Source organism: Perissodus microlepis, chromosome 7 (assembly GCF_051167445.1).
Source record: "Perissodus microlepis isolate ML-2025 ecotype Zambia chromosome 7, ASM5116744v1, whole genome shotgun sequence".
In the NCBI taxonomy this organism is placed as follows: Eukaryota; Metazoa; Chordata; class Actinopteri; order Cichliformes; family Cichlidae; genus Perissodus; species Perissodus microlepis.
Genome location: NC_140467.1, coordinates 57,564,901 through 57,589,210, shown reverse-complemented (window position 1 = coordinate 57,589,210; position 24,310 = coordinate 57,564,901). Strand labels below are relative to the sequence as shown.

Here is a 24,310-nt window from a genome sequence, read left to right as displayed (position 1 = left end):
GTGGAGACGCTGAAAAGATTCCAGTCTCATAGATTCAGATCTCACATGTGTCAGACATGATTGTAATATACCACCGTCCTGTCATCAAGTCTAATTTTGCCGTGTAAAAAGGAACATTTGCACAAACTTCCTTTACAAACTCTGACATAGTTGCTAGCATTTTAACTTTGGTTATCGGACATCTTTATGACCACAAACAAGTTGGACTCAACAGGAAAAGAAATAGCTCTTTGTACCTTTAAAGGGAAACACTGGTGCTACATTTTTCTTCTTGTCAGTAATCCGGACGGCTCGTGGCTCCAAGCCTGACACACTCAGACATTCACTTTTTAAAAAGGACTCACAGAAAAACAAGTTCAGTCACAAAAAGCTGAACAATAGTTTTTATTTATTATTATTATTTCTTCCAATTCTTGAACCTGTGGAAAATTTTCTGTATTCTGTATTTTCTGTATTCTTTTGTAGTAAAGCATCAATCCAAAGTGTCCAAAGTGTACTATTGTACATTTTCTTTCTAAACTTCCATGTCACCTTGAAAAATCTCCAATGGTGCATTGAGCAGGCAAACCACTGGGCTTCAAAACACCTGGTACCTTGAAATCTATATGACCTCCAGACTCTATAAAAAAATCTATGAATTCTCTTAGTGTGCCTAATATAATTTATACCCTGGATATTTTATGAAAGAAATTTTGCGAGTCAGGGCAATTGAAGCAGCAAGAAGGATCTCACTTGGAGCCGGACATAACGGTCAAAGCTAACTGATCCATCATGTGCTGCTTCATGAAAGGAGAGCAGTGGTAACCTCCATGAAGCAGTGAGGCTGGGGGTTGTGAATGAAGAAAATGCATGCTAGGAGCCCTCTTCACACTCCTTTACCACTTTAGTTGTGCAACACTTCTGAATCAACTGCTTCACTGGAGCACGGCTGCAGGCCTGAGAAAGCCATATGTAAGACTTTCAAGTTCATCTAATGCTACACAGAACTGCAATTAAGATTAGTGTAACACCCTAAATAGACACAATTGCATATAAAGCAGCAGTCTCTCTCCAAGCATGACTTAAGATGTTATGAAAGCTAACAGGACAAAAATGCATTTAGAGAAATAATTTGATATTCTGGGAAATGTGCTTATCCTTGCAAAGGCAGTGTCATGCCTGCAAACTCATTGTAAAGCTAAAGCCAGCAGTGTATAGATGGTTTAGCTTTCTTTACAACAGGAGCAGGTGCATTGCTTGTTAATATTATACCCAAACAAAATTTAAAAATAAATTTTTGTTTTAGATGAAATTGCGAACTGTGTGTAATGACATAATTGAGACACGCGGTGCTGGCAGGTTAATCCTTACTCCCACATGAGCTTAATCAAAAGACATAAAACATGGAACTGTCAGAACATGCATCTGTCCAAAGGTCTGCTAATACACCACCTCCAAAGATTGCTTATTAATTTGTTAAATCAATGAGTTTGAGTCAGGAGTATGTGTCTCTTAGAGTACAAGAAAGGAGGCATCTCATCTACCCACTGCCCAGTTATCCTGTACTCACAGTGCACTTAACAAACCAGGCCTGAGTACACTTCTCAGACCTAAGTCCTCTCTCTCTTTGCACCCACACACACGCTTCTGAAAAAAGTTTTTGTTTTTTGTCTTGTATGTCACAGTGATGTTCATGACATTATGCATTTTGTGGCTTAATGAGGGCATTTTCTGGAAGTAATGACATGCTGTCTTCTCACAAAAGTTACAGATTTTTTTTAACAACCTAGCACCGCAGTTTTGGCAGTTTTTTCATTTTGAGGAAGCATTGGCGCTACAGGTGTGTGCAAGGTTAGCAATCAGAGTACTGTATGCTGGACTGGACTGGACTGGAATCAACTGGACTTTGGGGGCGAAACACTTGGAAACACCAGTGTTTCTAGTGCTTTCAGTGTCCTGCATTAGGTCACACTAATAGACCCTGTACGGTCATGCATTCCATTAAGTATATTTTGTCTTAAGTTTGTTTTCCTTTTGCCAAAATAAAATAATATATCCAACATATGGACAGAAGTACAGTTTTGGAATTCAGGTGATTTCAGTCCCATTGGCACAAGTGTATTAAATCAAGCGCTTAGATATTTAGTTTGGCTTTACAAACAATGGTGAAAAAGTGAGTTGTTCTAAAGAGCTACCTAAGTTACAGTTAATGTTCTCTACTGGTCAAACCTCCTCTAGCATCAACATCAGCACAAAAACCGTGTGCCAGGAGCTTCATGGCGTGGGTTTCAATTGCTGACAAGCTCCTGTAAGTTATATTGTTTGCTTACTATGGATGTCACTTGTTAACCAAGCCAGTTCGCTAGTGTTAGCATTAGCTGATAACCTCCACCCTCTCACACACGCATGGTCACATCTAGTTTTAAAAGACTAAGATGGCAAAGACAAAAATAACAGACTCTAGATTTCAAGACATGAATCCAAAAACTAATGTGTGAAATCAAGAGTAGCTTTCAGAAAGTAACGCATAAAAGACAAGAGCTCAATTTGTCAACTTTATGCAACTCTCAGCAGGAAAACCATAAAATGTCAAACTACACCTGTACAAGTCAATAATCTGCTCATTTTGATATGTGGGTTCAAATGACTAGGGTACAAGTGAAACATTGGTAAAGTAATTTGATTCTGTGTCTTCCAGGTGTTCTGGTAAAACTCTTATAAGCATATGAAAGAAAGAATATGCATACAAAAACTTTCATTAGTTTTACAAGATGATTGCATTCTGCCCAGCAAAAATCAGGTTTAGACTGACAAAGCACAGTTTTGTAGCACTGATTCAGTTTAAGGAAGGCCCCTAAGTCATTCTGCATCTGAGTCAGCACTGCTGGAGTTTGAGAAATATGGTCCAACTAAGAGAGCTGCTGCAGAATGTGTGACCCCTTCATATGGTCATATACATATTCATAAGTTTTTGATTTATTTTTCATACTAGTCTTCAAAGCATCCCGAATGTCCCTCTGTGAATCTCACTTTCTCCTCTACGCCTGCCTGTCTGCTTAATTTATCTGGAATACATTAAATTCAACATTTCAGACATTTATTAATGTCTCTGTTAGGAATAAAGTATGGCTCTGCTTTCTCAGTGTCATGGTCCTGAGTCCTTACTTAGTGATTTTGTGTTTAGTGTATTTATTGATGTTATTATTATTATTATTTATGGGCTGTTTTGGGATGGTTTGCGTTTTGGGGTTTTGGATACTGGGTTTCTGGGCTTGTGCTCCCCCTGTTGGTCCCTGGTGTTAGTGTTCCCTTGTCTCGACAGGTTAATCAGGCCCAGCTGTGTCTCCCACCTGTGTGTGATTTCCCAGTGTCCCTCTGTGTATTTATAGTGTGTGTCTGCCTCTGTTCCTGGTCGTGTCGTCTGTGTTCATCCTCTGTGTCACCCTGCATGCTCTCCCTGCTGTCCTCCCTTCATGTTCAGGTTTGCTACTCTTTGGTTTAGTTTCTCCCAGTTTCGTTCATCCTTAGTTCTGTTTTGCCATCCCCACTTAATGTTCGGTATTCTTAATAAATCACCCTCACATCTGAATAAGTGCTGCATTTGAGTCGTCATTCCACACATCACACGGCTGCTGCCCCAGTCGTGACACTCAGCTTGGAACTTTTGCTTCCTGATCCCCTTCTTTCTGCTTCTTGTTTGTAATCCTTACAAACTTACTTTCCCAGTGCTAGCTTGCATAATGATCTGGTAATTGATTTTGAATCTTCTCTCCCTTTTCACCCTTTTCCCTGTCTTGTGATCTGTGTTTGTGAATGGTAGGGCTGCCTTCAGCTCTCCCAGCATTTCTCCAATTAGAGTACACATCTGTTGGTCATCAGCACATTATTCTGCAGCATATCTGCCCTCTCCTGCTATTGTCTGACAAATCGTGGTGCCAGTTGCAGTAGTTTTGCTGGTGCTAGTGATTTGCACGGTTTAGTTTGCTCCACGTATCTTTTGCTCTGATCCAATTTTTTTCTCTGTTTAGACCTGCCCAGCATGGGTCAAGCTTCCAACCTTTGGCTCCACTCCACACTTATACTCCCTCAGCCATTAGTCAATTCTGTCTTCCTTTCTGCCTGCCTGCCAGCTCTGCCCTCCTGCTCTCCATTCCCGAGCCATCCCAGCCTGTTAGCTCCATCTCCAATGATGCATCTTGTCCTCACCCAACTACTTAAGTTTTCTGATTAAAATCCTGTTTTGAATCATAGCCAAACAGAGTCAGTTTATCTTGCTTTTTATGTCCAGAAATACTTATTCAACATAACACTTATGATTTAAATAAATATGTTAAAAAACAAACAAACAAACTGGCAGATATGATGAATAACTATAGGACGCATCCTTTTAGCCCTGAAAGCTGCATGGCTCCATATATGGAAATGTCAATCAGTTAATTCACCTTTTAGTTGAATTTCAATTAAATCTCAATCAGACAGAGGATAAACATCGCTGAGCATCATTCAATAACTTAATGGAATTAATTCATCTTTTTTTTTTAAATAAGCAAAAAGTGAAATGAGCAAATCTGTCTGTTAACTCAGACTGAACTCAGTGACTGCATTCATCTGAAATTTTATTAGAAGAAGAAGAAACCCATAATAAGTGAGATTTTGCTCTTTCTTGATTACATGTGTCTAATGTATTTATTATTCTAATAATCATTATTATTATTATTACACATCAGGTCACCTTATTTAATTATTTAACATAAGTGAAATCAGGAAACAGTTAAAACAGGAACAACTCACATTTTTACATTAAACCAAATTAAAATGATTGACAATGTATTAAGTTTAGCACAACCAGCATTTTTACATTGTTACCCTTATATTGAAACACTAACACAACATTGTGTCCAGGCAGCCATGGCTGTTAGAGGTTTCTGGCAAAAAATTAACCTGCTGCCAATGTGCACAGTAGACAGGATGAAGTTGTTCTTTAGACTTCTTTTAAGATTAGGCTTAAAACTTTCCTTTTTGCTAAAGCATATAGTTAGGGCTGGACCAGGTGACCCTGAATCCCCCCTTAGTAATGCTGCAATAGGTGTATAGAATCATACTTGTTATTAAGCTCTGTCTCTCTTCCACAGCATGTCTTCTATCCTGTCTTCCTTCTCTCATCCCAACCGGTCGCAGCAGATGGCCCCGCCCCTCCCTGAGCCTGGTTCTGCTGGAGGTTTCTTCCTGTTAAAAGGGAGTTTTTCCTTCCCACTGTCGCCAAAGTGCTTGCTCATAGGGGGCCATTTGATTATTGTAGGGTCTGCCTTACAATATAAAGTGCCTTGAGGCGACTGTTCTTTAGATTTAGATTTATTTAAATAAAATTGAATTGAATTGAATTGAAATGAACTTCAAGTGTTGCTGGAACTCTAATCACAGTTCTTGGTCCCCGACTTTTTCCCACCAGGAGGCTAACCTTTATGGTTTTGAGAGTCTCCTCTGGTGAAACACTTCTGTGATTCTCTCAGTTGGGTCAAGATGACAATAACAATAATACTGTTAAAATGACTCTTGGTTTAATGTTAGTGGGAGGTCAGTATTGTGTGTGTTAGCTGCCCAGCATGACTGCATTCATGTGATATTTTATTAGAAAATGAAACCTATAACAGTGGGTTTTTGCTCTTTCCTGAGTGCATGTGGTTAATTTATTATTTTATTTAGTTGAATAACCTGTGCAAAGATATTCTGCACAGTCAATAAATCTCAGGTAAAAAACACAACACATTCATGCTATTTGTGCTAAAAAAGACCTCATAAACCTGCACCTGTGTTCTCTGATCTAGCCTATCTACTTTCTTATTCCCTTTTTTTTTACACCTTTAAGCTGCGTCTCTATCCCACTCCTTTACGCTTCCATTTTTAGATTTCATTGGCTCTGGCTTCTTCTGTTTTTATTGCATCTCTTGTCTTTTTTCACATGCCACTTGGGGATCAAAAGACAGTGTATGTGATTGAGTTACCTACTTCTCATAACAGCTAATTGTCAGCCAGCCACTCACTGCTGACAAGTATCCACTACAAATAAAATGCACATGCTAATTCAGCTCCCCAACTGCAATGTCAAATTATCTTTACATCTCTCATGTAGTATGTGATCCTATTATGATCCCCTTTGTGCCGATGCAACTCACGGAGGTGTCTTTGTGCTGAGAGGAGGCGTGATTGCTTTGATAGAACAGTGAATGGGCAGGGGAGATGATGGGTAATAAAATCTTTCTCCAGGAGGAAAATAGAAGTTATAGGAGGAGGGGTGAAATTATGTAAAGGTGAAGTGGAGCATGACCTTGTTATGAAAAACTGCTGTTAAGATGCAAGAGAGGTGTACCACAGAGAGCCTGAGTGTTCACAAGGTGATGGTATACTCAGCTGTAAAGCAAGAAGAAACAGTTGAGGAGAGGCAGCGAATGGTGGTGGTAGAAAAATTAAGAGAAATTCGCATTCCATTTCATTTTCATTACACTTGCCATGTCTTTATTCGAGTCTCGGAACAAAAAGCCAGGTCTATTAGAACCTCATTTCAGAAGCTTTCTGTGTCTAGAGACTTATTTATCAAACAGATCCAATAGACTGTAATGCCCAGTTTGCATGTAATCAGTGAAGTGTGTCTAAGATTGGATGCAAACAACAGGAGGAATTTTAATACGTTTGGTTGGTGGAACATTTTGCAGCATTTACTAAGAGGGAGGCAATCTGTGAGGGTCTGATTTTCTGGGAACGATTTCAGCCACAGCTTATGTAACGGACAGCTGTTCTCAGGTGGAGATTTTTTATAATAATAGTGCTTTAAAAGGGAATACTTTTCCAACATTTCCATCAACATCACATACAAAATATCTGTTCTTTACTTTCTGAGCAGATCCTGTATTGAAGAAAATCGTGCACATGTAATCAGTACTTATCATTATTCATGAAGTCATACTGCACACATACTGATAGAGAGGCTCGTCATTTGACCAGCAGATTCTTCAAACCCCGAGCAAAGAAATTTGTTCTCCAAGGTAATAAAAAGCAAGGGTGAAGGCAGGCATTCTGTTATGCAGGACTGCAGGTAGGGAACCTTCAAAACTCAAACACTTCTTTCCTCTTGGATTACACATTTGTTACATTTTCATATTAGACTAAACATGTGTGCAAAGGTCCATGCAAGGTCCATGCATTCAGTGGGATCCCACCTCTTTATAAGGCCTCTATTCTACAGACTCTTTGCATGTCGGTTTTGCACTTTGTATTTTGCACGAATGAAAGAAAGAAGGTCTCTTGTTCAGCGCAGTGTGCTGTCTCATCTATATACCGTATACAGTTAGAAGCAATCCTGTAAATCTAGTTGTGAATCTACAATGGTGTGACTCCACAGCAGTTTTTACGACTTCATTTTCAGATTAGTTTCCTCAGGAGCTTTTTGTTATTATGTTACAAAGACCCTCTTCTTCAGTATTAGATCGTAAATAACAGGCTTATCACTGATAATCAGAACAGATGGCCCTCTGCTTTTGCACACAGTGTTGATAAGTCTCCATCCTTCCATCCATCCATCCATAATATTTTCACCTGTGAGCACCATGACTGCAGCAGGGGGAAAAGAATAAAAAAATGTGCTGAAATGAATGAAAAATGCTCAGTCAGGTTTTTCACTTAATCAAGTGTGCATGTTTTAACTGTTCCTGAAATGAGATCTAAGTATGCTCAGGGTGCTTTCAGCTATTGTGGTCACTCAAAACCTTTTTTATTTACTCAGGCCTACAGTCAAAATGTGCGTTTGTGTTTGCTTTTGTTTTGTTTTATTTTGCTTTATTATATTTTTGCTGTTTTTACTGTCTTAATACATCATAAACACAGGTTTTTATGTTTTTATCTTCTGTGTTAAGCACATTGACTTTGCAGTTCAAATGCACTATTAAAATAAAATTGCCATTGCATTTTGTAATAGGCTAAATGTGTAGCTAAAGTCAGCTTCATTACTGTCATTTGAATCAGCACATCTAAGAAGTAATTGCGTCGTACTTGGATTGTATGCTGTGCATTAATCTTTACCGTTCTTTGGGCTGAACTTCATCTTTCAATGCAGTCAGGCAGCCCAACACAACACTATTGTTATCCTAATAGTAGCATTCAAACTATTTCCAAGCTGCTGCTCTACACTGCATCAAAGTTGACTGCACAACCACAATAGCGTGTGACAAATTTACCATGACTTAACAAATAAGTAAAAAAAAACAGTGGCAGTGCTGTGATTTTAAATTTACATTCTAAATTATCACTCGGAGGAAATTAGGTCATTTATATCTATGTCAGAGAGTTCATCCTGATAGCTGAGAAAAAGGCATCACTGTTACTGTGTTTTGTAATGAGGTCAGTGCTTTTGTGAAGTGCAAGAGAAAAGCGGTTGTGGATGAAAGTTTCAATAGAGGCACAGTACACGCCACAAGGTCACAAGTTAAAAATGAAACTCAGGATATCTTCTTTAGTAAACAAACTCCAGGTTTAGTTAAAGCATGTATGTTTTTGTAGGTTGATGTAAATGCAGCGTCCTCATTTGGCCATGATGATGTTTAACCGTCAGCTAAACTATGCACACTTTGAACTGAAGAACGGTTTCATTTCATTTTCAAAAAATGGTTAAAAAATGTGTCTAAATGTTTGTGAACTGAATGTGAGTTTTCACATTTAAAAGAACTGACTGTGGGTGTACACAAACTCCACACAAATACTCGCACATGTTTGGAAGCTCTGACATGGTGAGATGAAGCATGCGCTGCATTACCATGATGACTGCACTAGAGTGGTTTCCTAGCCTATGTGTTAGCACAAACACCATTATCTCATAGGCAAAAATGTCCCAGCTGGACACTGTTTACTTTGCTTTGTAAAGCAGGCCACCAAACAGCCAAATGGATCCTGTTATACAAGGTGATTACCAGTAGCTATTTTTATGTTTAATTGCCTCGCAACGTTATACTGGAATCATTTTTCTAAAGACTGCAAAGTAAGTATGGCTTCATAAAATGTTTCTATTATTTTTCAAGTTTAATTTTCCTGTTTCTTACCTTTGCCTGTTACTTCTCTTTATAATTGCACATTGTTAAGCGTTTTAAAAGTGTTTCCTGAAGCTGCATTTAAATTTTAAATCAGGGCTCTAAAACTTCTCCCTCGCATGTGTCTCTTATAATAACCTTTTTTTGTGTCAGTGGCCATGACAACGGGACAAGTTAGTCAGGGCCCTCGTGGCTACCTAGCAGCAAATTGAAAGCCATAAGTAGCTCGACTGCTGAGGGCAAGAGCGCATTTGTGATTATTACAAAGGTCACCCTTAAACACAGGAAGTTGTGTTAAACTTCCTGAACTTGGGGTATATGTAAACACAAATGCACGAAACATATGCACTGACACACTTACTTTACTTACATACAGGTGTATTTATTAAAGAATAGGTGGAAAAAGAAGAGATTTACTGGACTGCCCTGGATCATAGAGGTGCCTCTTCTAGACATTCAAAGAAGTCCAGTTGCTTTCTTTTCCAGGCTCCTAAAACCTGGAAAAGAAAGCAACTGGACTTCTTTGAATGTCCCGAGAACCTACACAGATATGTAACCAATTCAGGTTGTGTGGCTTTAATCACAGATGAAGCAGACTACTAAATGCAGGTAAAAAGGCCCAGATAGTGACGGTTCACCAAACCGTCTTCAACCCCAACATGATGCTAAAATGAAAAATGAAAAATGGAATAAAGGACTAAAGGAAGAGGCAGACAAATATAGAAAGATGCAAAAGGTAGGTGGTGCTGGTTAGTTGAGTCACTACCTTGATTAAGACAACTCAACTAAATCCCAGTTGTCTCTCGACAACATAAAACTGGCAGCACAAGAGTCTTTGTTTCGGTCTTTTAATTGTCCGCACCTTGTTACAAAGTCATAAAGGCCACGATGCCATGCTAAACCGGGACTGATAACATAGTAAATATTGTACCTGCTAAATTCCTGTCAACATGATGGCACGCTCATATATTTTTGCCCCCTAAGCACAGGTCACAGCCTTGTGTTATTAATTCATATTTTCACCATCTACTTCTTCAGCTGCTTCCTGAATTATCTACCTCTTCTGTATGTCCTCCTTAATGACATCTATGAATCTTATCTGTTGTCTTCCTCTTTCCTCCTGACAGATTCAACTTCACCATCCATTATATATTTATCTATACCTTATCTTGATATCTCCAAACCATCTCAGCCTTTCTTCTCTAACTTTATCTCAAGCAACTTAACCTGAGCTGTCCTGCTGCTATACCTCATTTCTAAAACTGTCCACCCTGGATCACTGTAGACAAAGCTCTTCAGCTCTGTCACCTCCAGGTAGTCTCACTACCGTCTTGTAAATCTTCCCTTTCGCTCTTGCTGCTTTCCTTCTGTCACAAACTGTCCTGCCTGCACTCTCTTCTTCACCTCTCTAGTGTACTGTCCATTGCTTTGGATGGTTGAGTGCAGGTTTTTAAGGTAAGTCATACTTTTGATATTTGTTTTTATTGAGTTCAACTTTTACATCAAAGGGCCTTTCCATTTCATCATCAACTGTATAACACTCTGAACTGTTGATCAATTTTGTAAAAAATTTTTATAGCTCACAGGTACATGCAATAAATTAATGTATACATTACATGGGGCGCCTCTGTCAGTGCGCCTCAGCGTGGCTGTGGCTACAATGTAGCTTGCCATCACCAGTGTATGAATGTGTGTGTGAATGGGTGGATGACTGGATGTAGTGTAAAGCACTTTGGGGTCCATAGGGACTAAGTAAAGCGCTATACAAATACAGGCCATTTACCATTTACATATTAAGTATTAATGTATAAGAATTTCAGAGACATGCTCAGCAGTAGGGATGGGTACCGGTATCCGGTGCCATGATGGCGTTCTGATATAAACGGTAGTAACCAGACCGAAAAGCAGCGCACATTTCGGTGCTTTATTTCGGTGCTTTTTTTTTCTGAGCTGTGATACACTTTAGATTCTAGCCAATCATTTTACGTTTCCGAGGATAGTAGGCGGGTCCAGGTACGTACGTTCTTTTAGAGCAGAGCTACAGATTAAAAACACCCAGGGCGAAGCGGTCAAAAGTCTGGCTGTATTTCACAGCAAAAGATGCAAACTCAGCAGCCTGCAACAAGTGCTTTAAGCTGATACTGTGATACTAGTGATGGGTCGGTCGCGAACGAAATGGCTCTTAGAGCCGGGTCTTTGACGTGAACGACGCGAGCCGGCTCCTTATCGCGAGCCGTGTTTTTTGTTTTTTTCCCCCTTTCTCTCACCCTCTCTCTCGCACTTTTTTTCCGCTTCACTCAGCATGCGAGCCTTGTGCTTTAAGCTGGGAAGAGGGGGAGGGGCGGTAGTTACACTCAGTAGCACAGGAACAGAGCGGGAGGGAGAGACAGAGAAAGAGAGCCAGGGACAACAACGTCACATTAGAAAGGTATAGTAATCATCCACAACTATTTTCAGTTGCAGATGATAAAGGATTCAGAAAGTTTATTCATGCAGGTCCATATGACAGAGAATATGCATGTTCTTTTTGTTTTCATATTTTAATTTATATTTAATTGTGTTGTGGTTTGCAGTGTTTTGTGTTGTTTCACTTTAAATTTGTAAAAGGAAAAAGCTGAAAATTTAAATAGTTAAAAGTTGAAATGTGAATAGTTGATTTTTGTATTATATGATTTATTTATTACATTTTATGTGGAGTGAATAAATAAAAGTATATTTACGGTGGCCCCTACAGACAAAGCACATACAAACTTCAAATCACGTACGAACCCTGAAGCACGTACAAACTCCAAAACACGTAAAAACTCCAAAACACGTAAAAAACACAACAAGCAACAAAACAAATTGAAGAGCCGGTTCGGAGCCGAAAGAGCCGGCTCTTTTTAGTGAGCCAAACCGAAAGAGACGGTTCTCTAAAAAGAGCCGGAAATCCCATCACTATGTGATACTGTCAAAGGAGGTAACACCTCAAATCCGATGAAACACCTGGCGACGCATAGCGGTTTTTTTAAAAGCCGAGAAATGCGCCGTATTTGATAGCTTGCTGCGAGACCTCACACCGAGCACATCTACTGCGGGTGTGGTGCCTCTTATCGGACGCGAAGTTAGCAACATCCCCCAAAAACCCGAAGAGGAGAGTCCTGGCCCCTAGCCCTGCCAGTGTAGCAGAAATGATGACGGATGATGATGGCAGCAGCAGCCGTTCTTCTCTGCGTGAGTAGCTTAATGTTGTTCAGAAGCCAGAACATCTTACTATTCATCACTGATTGAAGAAAATAAGAACAACCCCAGGTTTCTCTTCAGCACTGTAGCCAGGCTGACAAAGAGTCAGAGCTCTGTTGAGCCAACCATCCCTTTAACGTTAACTAGTAATGACTTCATGAACTTCTTCACAAGTAAAATTTTTATCATTAGAGAAAAAATTACCAGTAATCATCCCACAGATGTAATATTATCTACAGCTACTCTTAGTACCATTGATGTTAAGTTAGACTCTTTTTCTCCAATTGATCTTTCTGAGTTAACTTCAATAATTACTTCCTCCAAACCATCAACGTGTCTTTTAGACCCCATTCCTACAAAACTGCTCAAAGAAGTCCTGCCATTGATTAATTCTTCGATCTTAAATATGATCAACCTATCTCTAATAATCGGCTATGTACCACAGGCCTTCAAGCTGGCTGTGGTTAAACCTTTACTCAAAAAGCCATCTCTAGACCCAGCAGTCTTAGCTAATTATAGGCCAATCTCCAACCTTCCTTTCATATCAAAAATCCTTGAAAGAGTAGTTGTCAAACAGCTAACAGATCATCTGCAGAGGAATGGTTTATTTGAAGAGTTTCAGTCAGGTTTCAGAGCTCATCACAGCACAGAAACAGCTTTAGTGAAGGTTACAAATGATCTTCTTATGGCCTCTGACAGTGGACTCATCTCTGTGCTTGTCCTGCTAGACCTCAGTGCAGCGTTCGATACTGTTGACCATAATATCCTATTAGAGCGATTAGAACATGCTGTAGGTATTACAGGTACTGTGCTGCAGTGGTTTGTATCATATCTATCTAATAGACTCCAATTTGTGCATGTAAATGGAGAGTCCTCTTCACACACTGAGGTTAATTATGGAGTTCCACAGGGTTCAGTGCTAGGACCAATTCTGTTTACATTATACATGCTTCCCTTAGGCAGCATCATTAGAAGACATAGCATACATTTTCACTGCTATGCAGATGACACCCAGCTCTATCTGTCCATGAAGCCAGATAACACACACCAATTAGTTAAACTGCAGGAATGTCTTAAAGACATAAAGACCTGGATGGCCGCTAACTTTCTGCTTCTTAATTCAGATAAAACTGAGGTTATTGTACTCGGCCCTGAAAATCTTAGAAATATGGTATCTAACCAGATTCATACTCTGGATGGCATTACCTTGGCCTCCAGTAACGCTGTGAGGAACCTTGGAGTCATTTTTGACCAGGACATGTCCTTCAACGCACATATTAAACAAATATGTAAGACTGCTTTCTTCCATTTGCGCAACATCTCTAAAATTAGAAATATCCTGTCTCAGAGTGACGCTGAAAAACTAGTTCATGCATTTATTACTTCCAGGCTGGACTACTGTAATTCATTATTATCAGGATGTCCAAAAAACTCACTGAAAAGCCTTCAGCTAATCCAAAATGCTGCAGCAAGAGTACTGACAGGGACTAGAAGGAGAAGGAGAGAGCATATTTCTCCTGTTTTGGCTTCCCTTCATTGGCTTCCTGTTAAATCCAGAATTGAATTCAAAATCCTGCTCCTCACATACGAGGTCTTAAATAATCAGGCCCCATCTTATCTTAATGACCTTGTAGTACCATATCACCCTATTAGAGCACTTCGCTCTCGCTCTGCAGGCCTACTTGTTGTTCCTAGAGTATTTAAAAGTAGAATGGGAGGCAGAGCCTTCAGTTTTCAGGCCCCTCTTCTGTGGAACCAGCTTCCAGTTTGGATTCGGGAGACAGAAACTATCTCTACTTTTAAGATTAGGCTTAAAACTTTCCTTTTTGCTAAAGCATATAGTTAGGGCTGGACCAGGTGACCCTGAATCCTCCCTTAGTTATGCTGCAATAGACGTAGGCTGCCGGGGGATTCCCATGATGCATTGAGTTTTTCCTTTCCAGTCACCTTTCTCACTCACTATGTATTAATAGACCTCTCTGCATTGAATCATATCTGTTATTAACCTCTGTCTCTCTTCCACAGCATGTCTTTTATCCTGTCTTCCTTCTCTCACCCCAACCGGTCGCAGCAGATGGCCGCCCCTCCCTGAGCCTGGTTCTGCCGGAGGTTTCTTCCTGTTAAAAGGGAGTTTTTCCTTCCCACTGTCGCCAAAGTGCTTGCTCATAGGGGGTCATATGATTGTTGGGTTTTTCTCTGTATCTATGAAGCGCCTTGAGGCGACTTTTGTTGTGATTTGGCGCTATATAAATAAAATTGAATTGAATTGAATTGAATTGAATTGTTCGTGTGTAAGTTACGTTGAGTAGGCTAACCAGAGGAACCCACCCGAGGGATTAATAAAGTTTTATCTTATCTTATCTTATCTTAAATTAATGCATGTAAGGTGAACTAGCAAACATCATCACAGCTACATGCGGCTGTCTTCTTGTTTGATGGCAGATACTCCCTTCACCCTGGCCAAAAAGGCTAAAATGACCAAAGAAAAAGTGGAAAACAGTTAAGCATGAGAGGTTTTTGGACAAAGTTTGTGTTTTTTCCATTGTTTAAGCACTGCTTCCAGCCAAGAGTGATACCATATATGCCCCATAGCTGCAGAAAAGGCTAACATTGTTATCTTTTTACAAAAAAACAGCTGAACATGAGAGGTTTTTGGACAAAGTTTGTGTTCTGCATTCTTTAAGCACCGGTTCGAGCACCGTTTAAGCACCGGCACCGTTTCAAAAGTACCGGTTTGGCACCGGTATCGGATAAAACCTAAACGATACCCATCCCTACTCAGCGGTCATTTTTACTGTTTACTCTGTAAATCTAAGGTTAACCCAGGGACTGAAGCGTTGTCGACACATGCCCGGTGATTGTAATTTATACTTTTAAACTGTATATTTACAGCTTTACACAATGACACAAATAAGTATACATATTCATGTCTCTGTTCATGCTTTTAGTGGTGCATCTGTACAGAACTTAATGGCTCTAACTGGCATAAATTGATTTTTGATATATAAATACACCACATGAAATTGATTTTTCCAGGGGTCATTTGCTGCTTGTTCTAGTGTAAATGTACTGTAACTTTATACCAAAGCCAGTTAAACCCCTCAGCCTGTTTTATAAGCAAGAATCAATGTAGCAAACGACACCATCTAAACGACAGACATATACGAGCACACCTTAGTGAAGGACGTTCTTATGTCTTTGGTTTATAAGAGGGAAAATAGGAAAGGGAAAAGTAACTGTGACTACAATAAATCCACATTGCTGTAAGAAAGATTGTTTTTGGCTTTTCAGGCATTCATACTTCTCACCCTGTTATCTCTACTTCACTGCAGGCATACATGTGTTGTTTGCGATATGCAATCTTAGCTGGAGTAGTGTGTGACAATGGTGTCAAATATTTGGGTTTCTGTAACGGAAGATGTTGTGATTTATGACTGAATCCGAATACGGCTTGTAAAGAAGATCGTTTTTTCTATGAGTCACTGATTGTTATCACAAACAAAATCCTACTGAATATGCTGCATGTGTCTTGCACTCCTGATATGCCTGCTATTTTCTCTGTGGGTGTTAGATGTTATAAGATAATGTATGACTCTATTTGTTCTTCTGGAGAATACTCGGTGCCCATAGATTATTTTGTTCCAGACAACAAAAAGCACACATTTCCTGGGAAATAATTCACAAGTTCACACCCATGAGAGAGACATACAGAGCAGGGTTATTTTTGGAGAGCTCTGGCCATGCATAAGCGCTGTCCACTAGTAATTGCATCATATAGGTATGTCATCAGGAACAGAGTAGTGCGGTGTAAGGACGGTATTGCAGCAGAAAGCGATGCTCGGCCCAAGGCTGTGTGCTGCAGTGTAGAGGACAACGTTAAAGTGTTTAGTCTACTCACTGCACTGGTGGTGCCATCTGTGTCTGTTAGCCTCTGGTGCAGGTCAAACCAGACCGTCTGCAAGGAGAAGCACAACAACAGCAGCAGCAACATGTCAATCTACAAGACCAACGACAGCAACTACTACTACTACAACTTGAAGCACACATTAGCAGCTCACAATGAGAGGATTTTCTGGACATGCTGCAGAGACAGGCACAGAAGGAGGACATGTATTTTACAGATTAAGTTTCGTAGGGAACGAGGAGGAATCGGAGAGAATCACTGAGAGAAGCAGACATGAAAGATGTAAACATGGAAGACTGAAATCCCCAATCCTGTTGAACATCACGAGGAAGAAGATAGACGTGAAAGCATTTAGGGGAGTTGTTGTTTCTTCTTTTAAAAAGTTACTAACCTTCTAGTTCCTTAGTTACAAAGTCTTGCACGGTTCTTTTTCTTTTTTTACATTTTACACATAAGGAAATAAAAGAAGATCTCTCACTTCTAGCTCTCTGACACTAGACAGTCTCTAAAAAAAGCCTGAAAGCAGAGTTTAGTTTCTGACCAAACAGTTTTAGGGACGTCCTGCAGCTTCCTGTGCCAGAGACTACTGAGCCTGAAGTAGGACAAAAAAGGGTTACCAGTCAAAAAGTCAACACAACCTGAGCAGTTGAATATTCAAGAAGAAGAAATGCAAACAAAGAGCAGAATGTGTTTTACAGTGTAGCGCTAGCAAGAACTGGTAATAATCCCCTAGGCCCTCAGCTATCTTTTAAAATTTCCACCTGAACGACATCCCCAACTGGAGCGGCTGCATGGCTATAAAGCCAAAATGAACATCCTTGAGCTCTATGGATGAGAGATACTTGGGAGAGCCTCAGTTCACACCAGCAAGCCAAAATATCTGTACAACTCGGGCAAAAAATAGTTTTTCTTTTAAATTTCTACCCAATCACGACTGTGAATCAGAAAATACATAACCTCGTAGCAATGAGCCAGTAAACTTTTTCTCATCCTGTGCATTTTAAAAAGGCCAAAAAACAAACAGACCATACTTTAGATAATGGGCATTGCTCTTACGAGACAGCCATGCTTCAGGGGATGGGTTTAGCAAAAGGTCAATTAAGTGAAAGGCACAATTAAATTAAGTTCAAATATATCCTCCAGGCAAGACAGTAGTGAAGCCAGGTGGCACAATAGTATAGTGACTGTGTGCAAGGATGGCACAACATTGATTTTCAGTTTTCCCCTCCACTTTCACTGCCAGTGAGCCAGCGTTATATAAACCCGCTCTAATAAATCACAGTAAGCGCTGCAGGTGTCTGTCACCAAGGTGACTGATGACTAGCACTGTTTGAATAGTGTCTGTGGAGCTCCGAGGGCAACTGAGACTTTTACCAAACTCAGCAGGATCACGGTGTCCGGCACAGTGGGCAGGTGACACGCAGACACTCACACATACCAAATCCTAGGATGAATGATTTAAACCTAATGTGACACAGTATGGTCACAGCTGGACTGAAATGAAAGGTGCCGTGTGTTGTTGGCTGTTCAGTACATAAAAGACTCACTACCTGTTATTTTCCTTACCGCACATGCTACACTGAAAGACATTTTTGTCAAACAGCTTTGTTTACCCATTGCTGTTTTCTTAAAAGTGCTTTACAAAGCAGCAGTACTAATGGCATGCATTCCATTAAACCTGCATTAACATTTGTTTTCAGCAACGCAAGCTCACTAACAAGCTCTTCTCACAATGCTAATGTGTTACTGCCTCACAAAAACGATATAGCTAACATGTTAGCATTCACTTGAGTTGTGCGTCTGCCTGCTTAGCAAATTAAAGTCAAATATTCAGCCCTCTGTTTATCCTCACTAATGTTCTGTTTGAACTGCACTATATTTTGTCAGATAAGATTAGTTTAGGCATTTACAAATCAAATCAGCTGCTTTCTTTTACACCCTGCATCACTTGGAAGATGTTTCCAGTAAAAAACTGCCAAAACATGATCTAAAAAAGGTTTAAATAATATTAACTTTGTTATGTTCTTAAGAAAGATAGGAAAGATGCTCAATCAGCCAGGTAGGGAAATCCCAGGAAGTTTCATCACTCATCCCTGTGACTTATTCAGGTTCAGGTGACTGGAGGTTTCCTTAAAATTTGCATAGAGAGCAAAATTAGCACCACTGACCAACTGACCAGCTCTGTTTCGTGATCATTAGTATGCAAACTGTTATGACCATTGATCAGTGGCCATGACAATCATTCATAGAGAGTTGGGGAATGGCAGCAATCACAGCATTGTAAGATGGCGAAAGATATGGAACCTGCAGTTAGCTGAGACTGAAGAAGTCATCTTTGAGGAGTGAAGAAAAGTTTCTCCAACTGATTCCATCAGCTCAGTTGTCTGCTTGGGCTTCTATTGGTCATTTGCATGCCGTTGCTTCTATCAGGGAAACAGGAGAGGGTAAATTCTGACATACTTTTTTATTGGCGAAGTCTTGCAGTAATGCATCTGAGATAGTTCCATAATAGATTCATATTTTGTAATATATCTATATTATTGCTAAAGCACTTTCTGGATGGATGCAAACTGCATTTCGTTGCCTTGTACTTGCGACATGTGCAATGATAATAAAGTTAAATTCCATTCTATTCTATTCTAGATGTTGTCCCAGATGAACTCCTTTCAGACTTCACTCATGCATGTGATCCTTTGTTGCTACAAAACTACTGATCTTCAAGTTGGATAGGAAAAACACAAAAGTACAAATTTTAAGCTAAATGCATTTCCCCAAAATATACTTAAGATAAGATATGATTACCTTTATGTTTTAGTACGCAGGGGAAATCAAGATTCAGAGTATATATTTGATTGTAATTAAAACAAAGTTGTTTTAGTGGAAATATTGTAAACACATCACTGTCTATTTAATTAGCAAAAAGTTTGCAACACTGGTTACCTTTTACATGTCTTGCAGTTAATGAGCAACGTCAACTGACATCTAGAGTCACGTTTGTGTTAAGTCAGGGTATGATTTCCATTCTTTTCTTTGCCCATATTGCACACAGTCAAAGAAAATTTGGTTAGCTGTGGTATATATATATATATATATATATATATATATATATATATATATATATATATATATATATATATATATATATATGTATATGTATATATATATATATATATATATATATATATATATATATATATATATATGTCCACATATATATATATATATATATATATATATATATATATATATATGTCCACATATATATGGTATATATGTGGACAACCACACCTCTTAATCTTTTAATTCAGGTGATTTCAGTCCCGTTGTTACAGGTGTAAAAAAATCAAGCACCTAGCTATGCAGTTTGACTTTACAAACATTTATGAAAAATTGAGTTGTCGTAAAAAGGTCGCTGAATTTGAGTGTGGTATTGTATTAGGATGAAGAAATTTCATCCTTCCCATATATTCCACGATCAACTGCAAGTTGTACTAATGCATTTTGGAACGCCAACAACTCAAGTAAAATTCCAGAGTGGGATCACAGAGTGCATAGGAGCTTCATGGCATTGGTGTCCTTGTCTGTGCAGCTCCTGCAGGTGTAAGCCGTAATTGGTCCAGTACTTTTATCCACATAGTGTATATGTCTGCATCTCAACATGCAAACTGAATGCGATGCGTCCTAAATGTGGAACATTTTGAAGATGTTAAACATTTTGAAGATGTTGCAGATTATAAGACAGAACTGTAATAGTTTACTATTTTTTCACATTCAACTTGACAGTAATTTTAAAAAATAGTTAAAAAGTGAGCATAAGCATTGCCAGTTATGTGGCTATAATCAAGTTATCAAACACAACATCACATACTTTTGCTGATAAAAGGAGAGATTGCATATGAGCCTCTACAATGAAAGCTCATTATCCTAAGAGGGATGTTTTCAAGGGAAGCAAAATTTCCTGGTCTGTGGTGCACGGAGAGTAATAAATGATGATATTTTGTAAGAAAGGAAAAAGGATGACAGTAGGAGAATGTGAAACTAAGACTGAGCAACAGAGGCTCCATGATTTTGCCACTTTAAGGAGGGTTTGCAGGTAACAGGATTTCCTGTGATATCCAAGCAAAGGGGCCAAAGTAAGACACTATTTTCATCTCACCATGTACAGCATCACTCAGTGTGTAGCTGGCTTATTATTCATTGAGTAAACAATTCATGATTCACTCCGACGCAGTGTGATAATATCATCTCCTCCTTCCAGACACCTGCACAGTCTTAATACTAAAACTTGTGCAGGTAATACTCAACAAAACAGAGAGGCAAAGACACATTTAAGACACCTCCACAACGCTTTTGTTTTGATCCAGTATGATTTCTGCAGTATTCTGCACAGCCTTCTGTAAATTTAATCCAGCAGAAAATGCCTATTCATGTGCTTTTCTATAGCTCTCATTATTCTGAAAACTCATTTTCCAACAGAAAAGTTTGGTGACCTATTTTCTTTTTCACGTGCAGCGGATTTCTGCTGTTCCCTGTTGTTGGTCCAAGTGTAATCATACGAGTAATTTGTCTTCTTTTCTATTCTGAAATCAAAATTTTATCAAGGTGGAAAATTGATTTCAGCAAGACCTCCAAAATAAAAGGCATCACACTGAATTGGAAACAGATACACAAATTATTTTAGATTTCTAAGTAAATGAAATTTACGCAGTACTAGTATTGCTTGGAAACTTCTAGTTACTTCTAGTTACCCCAATTTGTGATCATTTCAGATCTCATTTGTCATCCTAATCATGCGACATCCAACACCAGTGAAGAAAGGATAAAGAAAAGAGAGAAGAGCAGAGATGTACCAAAAACACTGAACAAAGAGAGCGGTGCCACATCTGCTGTCTGGAAGTCTTTGGATGTTATCTTCTAGCATTAATGTGGCATTATGTCCACCTTTTAAGGAGAGACTCTGAGGCCTTGTCCCAGCGTTTAAGTTTTGTTCACAGAGCCTTCAGTCGATTATTTATTGTTTTGGGTAAGTGGTTTTATTTAATTTGCGTGGTGACACTAAAGTGTCCACTATGACAAACTGACCACTATGAATATAATGCTTAAAAATAATGCAACATACCATTAAACCGCCTGAATCTTATAAAATTCCATGTTATACTGCCCAGCACACCATGTATAGATTGTGCAGAGACAAACATAAAAGTCAGATGTGTGGCTTTACAGAGGTTTATATTTCTTGACCTGAAGCAGAACACTTCAGGTTTTCTTATCACAGACAGTTTTCCTATCAGAGAGCCTCAGAGAAGAATCAAGGCAGAAGCTTTTACCCCTTCTTGAGCCTGAGCTACATGTCAGTAGACTGCAGCTTTATAATTCCTGTGCATTTCTGAGTAGAATGGTCTTTAGATTTAATTCTCAATAAGAAAGTGAATTAGTCTATCTTTTTAAAAAAGTTGACGATATCATTAAAGACCTGGCCAGTGACTCTGTAACCATCCACTTTATCTGCTGTGACGTAGAAATAGTGGTGTGCTGCCACATGAAGCACCATTTTTGATAGCTGCACACACAACAAGACAACAATATGTAATCCTATATAACATGAAGACAACAAGCACTTACATTTAAACCTACTTTTCAGTTTACACATGCCTTGTTCCCCCTGGTAACTTGTTTTCATAGAGAAAGAGCTGATAAATGAATGCTCTGTCACTCTCCTTTCTACCTCTTTTCATAAATTTTAAGCTTCAATTCAACGTTCCCTCAAGTAAAAGTAAAATGCTTGAATTATTCCTGACTTTATCGCCATCTAAAGGGGTAAAAAAGAAAATTGTCTGTTTGTAGCAGTCGACATTGGAAAGATTTTCTTTGTGCCACAGACTTCTGGAAAGTAGACTAATTGAGTCTCTGGAGGATTTATGGTTGCAGGTGATTATTGAACAGTTCTTTGGTAAGAAACATTTCAGCCATTGCTGCCCAAACTGAGTAAATAGTTGGACGTATATTAAATTACAGTAAGAGGTTAAAGGCTTCAGGTTGTTTCTAAAGAGGTATTATGAGTGATGATGTTGTTTCCTTCTTCCAATCCTTTTTTCCTAACGTGATTCCCCTCTATCCTTCCTCATCTTGCTACTCCTCCTCCCCCACGGCGGTGCATAGTCTTTAGGTATTCTTAGCTCTTTCTGCTGTAGTCGCTCGCTCTCCTAAAGACAGCTGAGTCTGCTGGGGCTCCATTAGCTGCAACATGTTCAGTACTGAATAAGATGCAGGCAATGCAGAGGAACGGAGGGACAAAGACAGCGAGGGGGGGGGGGGGGAGCGAAGGCAAATGAAAGATGCAAGAATGACAGAAGGGAGGAAGGAAGATGATGAAGAGGCATCTTTGACTAGAGAGTTGCCACACTTTAGAAGAAGTGAAGAAAAAATATGCACTGTGATACTTTCTTACTTTCTTCAATTTCTTTCACTTGATGTAAATCAGCTACTCACCTTCCCACTCCCACCTGCTTATTAGCCCCCACTGACTATCATTTCCCCCCCTCCTGCAACACTTTCCTCTCTTTTGTACTCCGCCGACCTTCAGCGTGCTGCTCTGGTGTACGCAATTTGGCCAATGTAACATATCAAACTAACAAATCCTCCATATGCTGACAAGCTTGGTCAGAGAAAAAGTTATAATGAGGACAGAGATCACTGACTTTCAGTCGTTTGTGTCTGATAGAAGAGCTCTAGTGTCGAAAGGATGACTGGTGCTTTAAAAGAACTGACAGCAGTGCAGCTCAATTCTCACAGTCTGTTCATCTGTTTTAAGGTTGAACTCAGTTCTTATCAGAGGTTGTGCTATTCACTCTGTAAAGAAGGCATTAAAACAAAGTATTTCCTGTATGTACAGTTTGATTCTTTATTTCACTGAAATTTGACATAAGATCAGAACTTTCTAAACATTCACAATCAGAAAACCGTACTAATCACAGAGGAAAGTATGTGGCAAAATCTAACAAAAATCTAACAAATAGCTCCAGTTATAAATATCCCAGTTTATTACACAAATTAAATATATATGGTTGACAATTCAATCTATATTGATGATTATTCATATGAAAAAAAAAATCCACCTGGTCTTGTTTAAAGATCTGATAAATAGAATCAGAGGTACTGACGCGATAAAGCTGATGATGAATGTCTGTATTAATCACTTTGTGGGTTAGTGATAAAGTCTGAGAGAAAGAGGTAAAACTTAGTTTCCTAAAGTAAAGCTTTGAATATTAGGCTTTAGGGAAGCTGATGCTGGATTTGCATTGTCAGCAAAACCCCAAGAAAGACCATAAAGATCTGTATATAGACTTAAAGTGGCTCTAAATCCATAGAGGTTATGAGATGATAAACTGAACTCTTATAGAATGTTTACAATTGTTTAAATCATACAGGTTTCATGTCAGAAATATGTAACTATTGGCTAATTTACATTAAAGCTTCAAAAATCCAAGATAAGCCACTGGAAGCTAAAACAAAAGGTTGGGTGCTTTTTAAGGAGGTGATGTAGTTTAAACTTTGTAAACTGAAAGAACTGAATTGAAATAACAATAGAGCACCAAAGGGAGGAGGAGAATCCCAATGGAAGATGCAGACAGCGATGCATTTTTTACTGAGCAGTGCAGGCAGCTGAGGTCTGTTTTAGTGGATGTGTGTGAAGTGTGCCAGGTTCACAGATATGTGCTCACATTACTGCACACACTGCTTTTATTTTATAGCTTCAGATCTATGAAATACCATAAAATGCAGAAATTAACATGTCAGATGTAATAACCATCCATCCATTTTCTTCATCTCAGCCGAAGTTGGGTTGGATTGGCAGCAGGCTAAACAGGGTATTCCTGACATACTTTTCCCCAGCAACATTTTCCAATTACTCTGGGGGTAACCTGAGGCATTCCCTGTCCAGATAAGATATACTATTTCTCTAGTGGATTCTGGGTCTACCCTAGGGTCTCCCCCCAGTTGGGCATGCCCAGAAAACCTCAGAAAGGAGATTCCCAGGAGGAATCCTGATCAGATGCCTACTCTATCCAATTAAAGCTGTAGCTCTACTCTGAGGTCCTTCTGAATGTCCAAACTCCTCACCTTATCTCTG

At 39.2% G+C, this 24,310-nt stretch overlaps 1 protein-coding gene across 2 annotated transcripts in view; it reads right to left on the bottom strand.

Moving 5' to 3' along the window:
* The window catches only part of necab2 (N-terminal EF-hand calcium binding protein 2), a 143,879-nt gene that overhangs the window by 31,763 nt on the left and 87,806 nt on the right, over window positions 1-24,310 (bottom strand). Inside the window, exon 9 of one of the 2 annotated variants that reach the window (XM_084936229.1) lies at window positions 16,174-16,230. The exons of the other annotated variant lie outside the window; for it this stretch is intronic. Coding sequence (XP_084792355.1) covers window positions 16,174-16,230 — 57 coding nt within the window. The remainder of the gene's footprint in view (window positions 1-16,173; window positions 16,231-24,310) is intronic. 2 annotated transcript variants of the gene reach the window in all.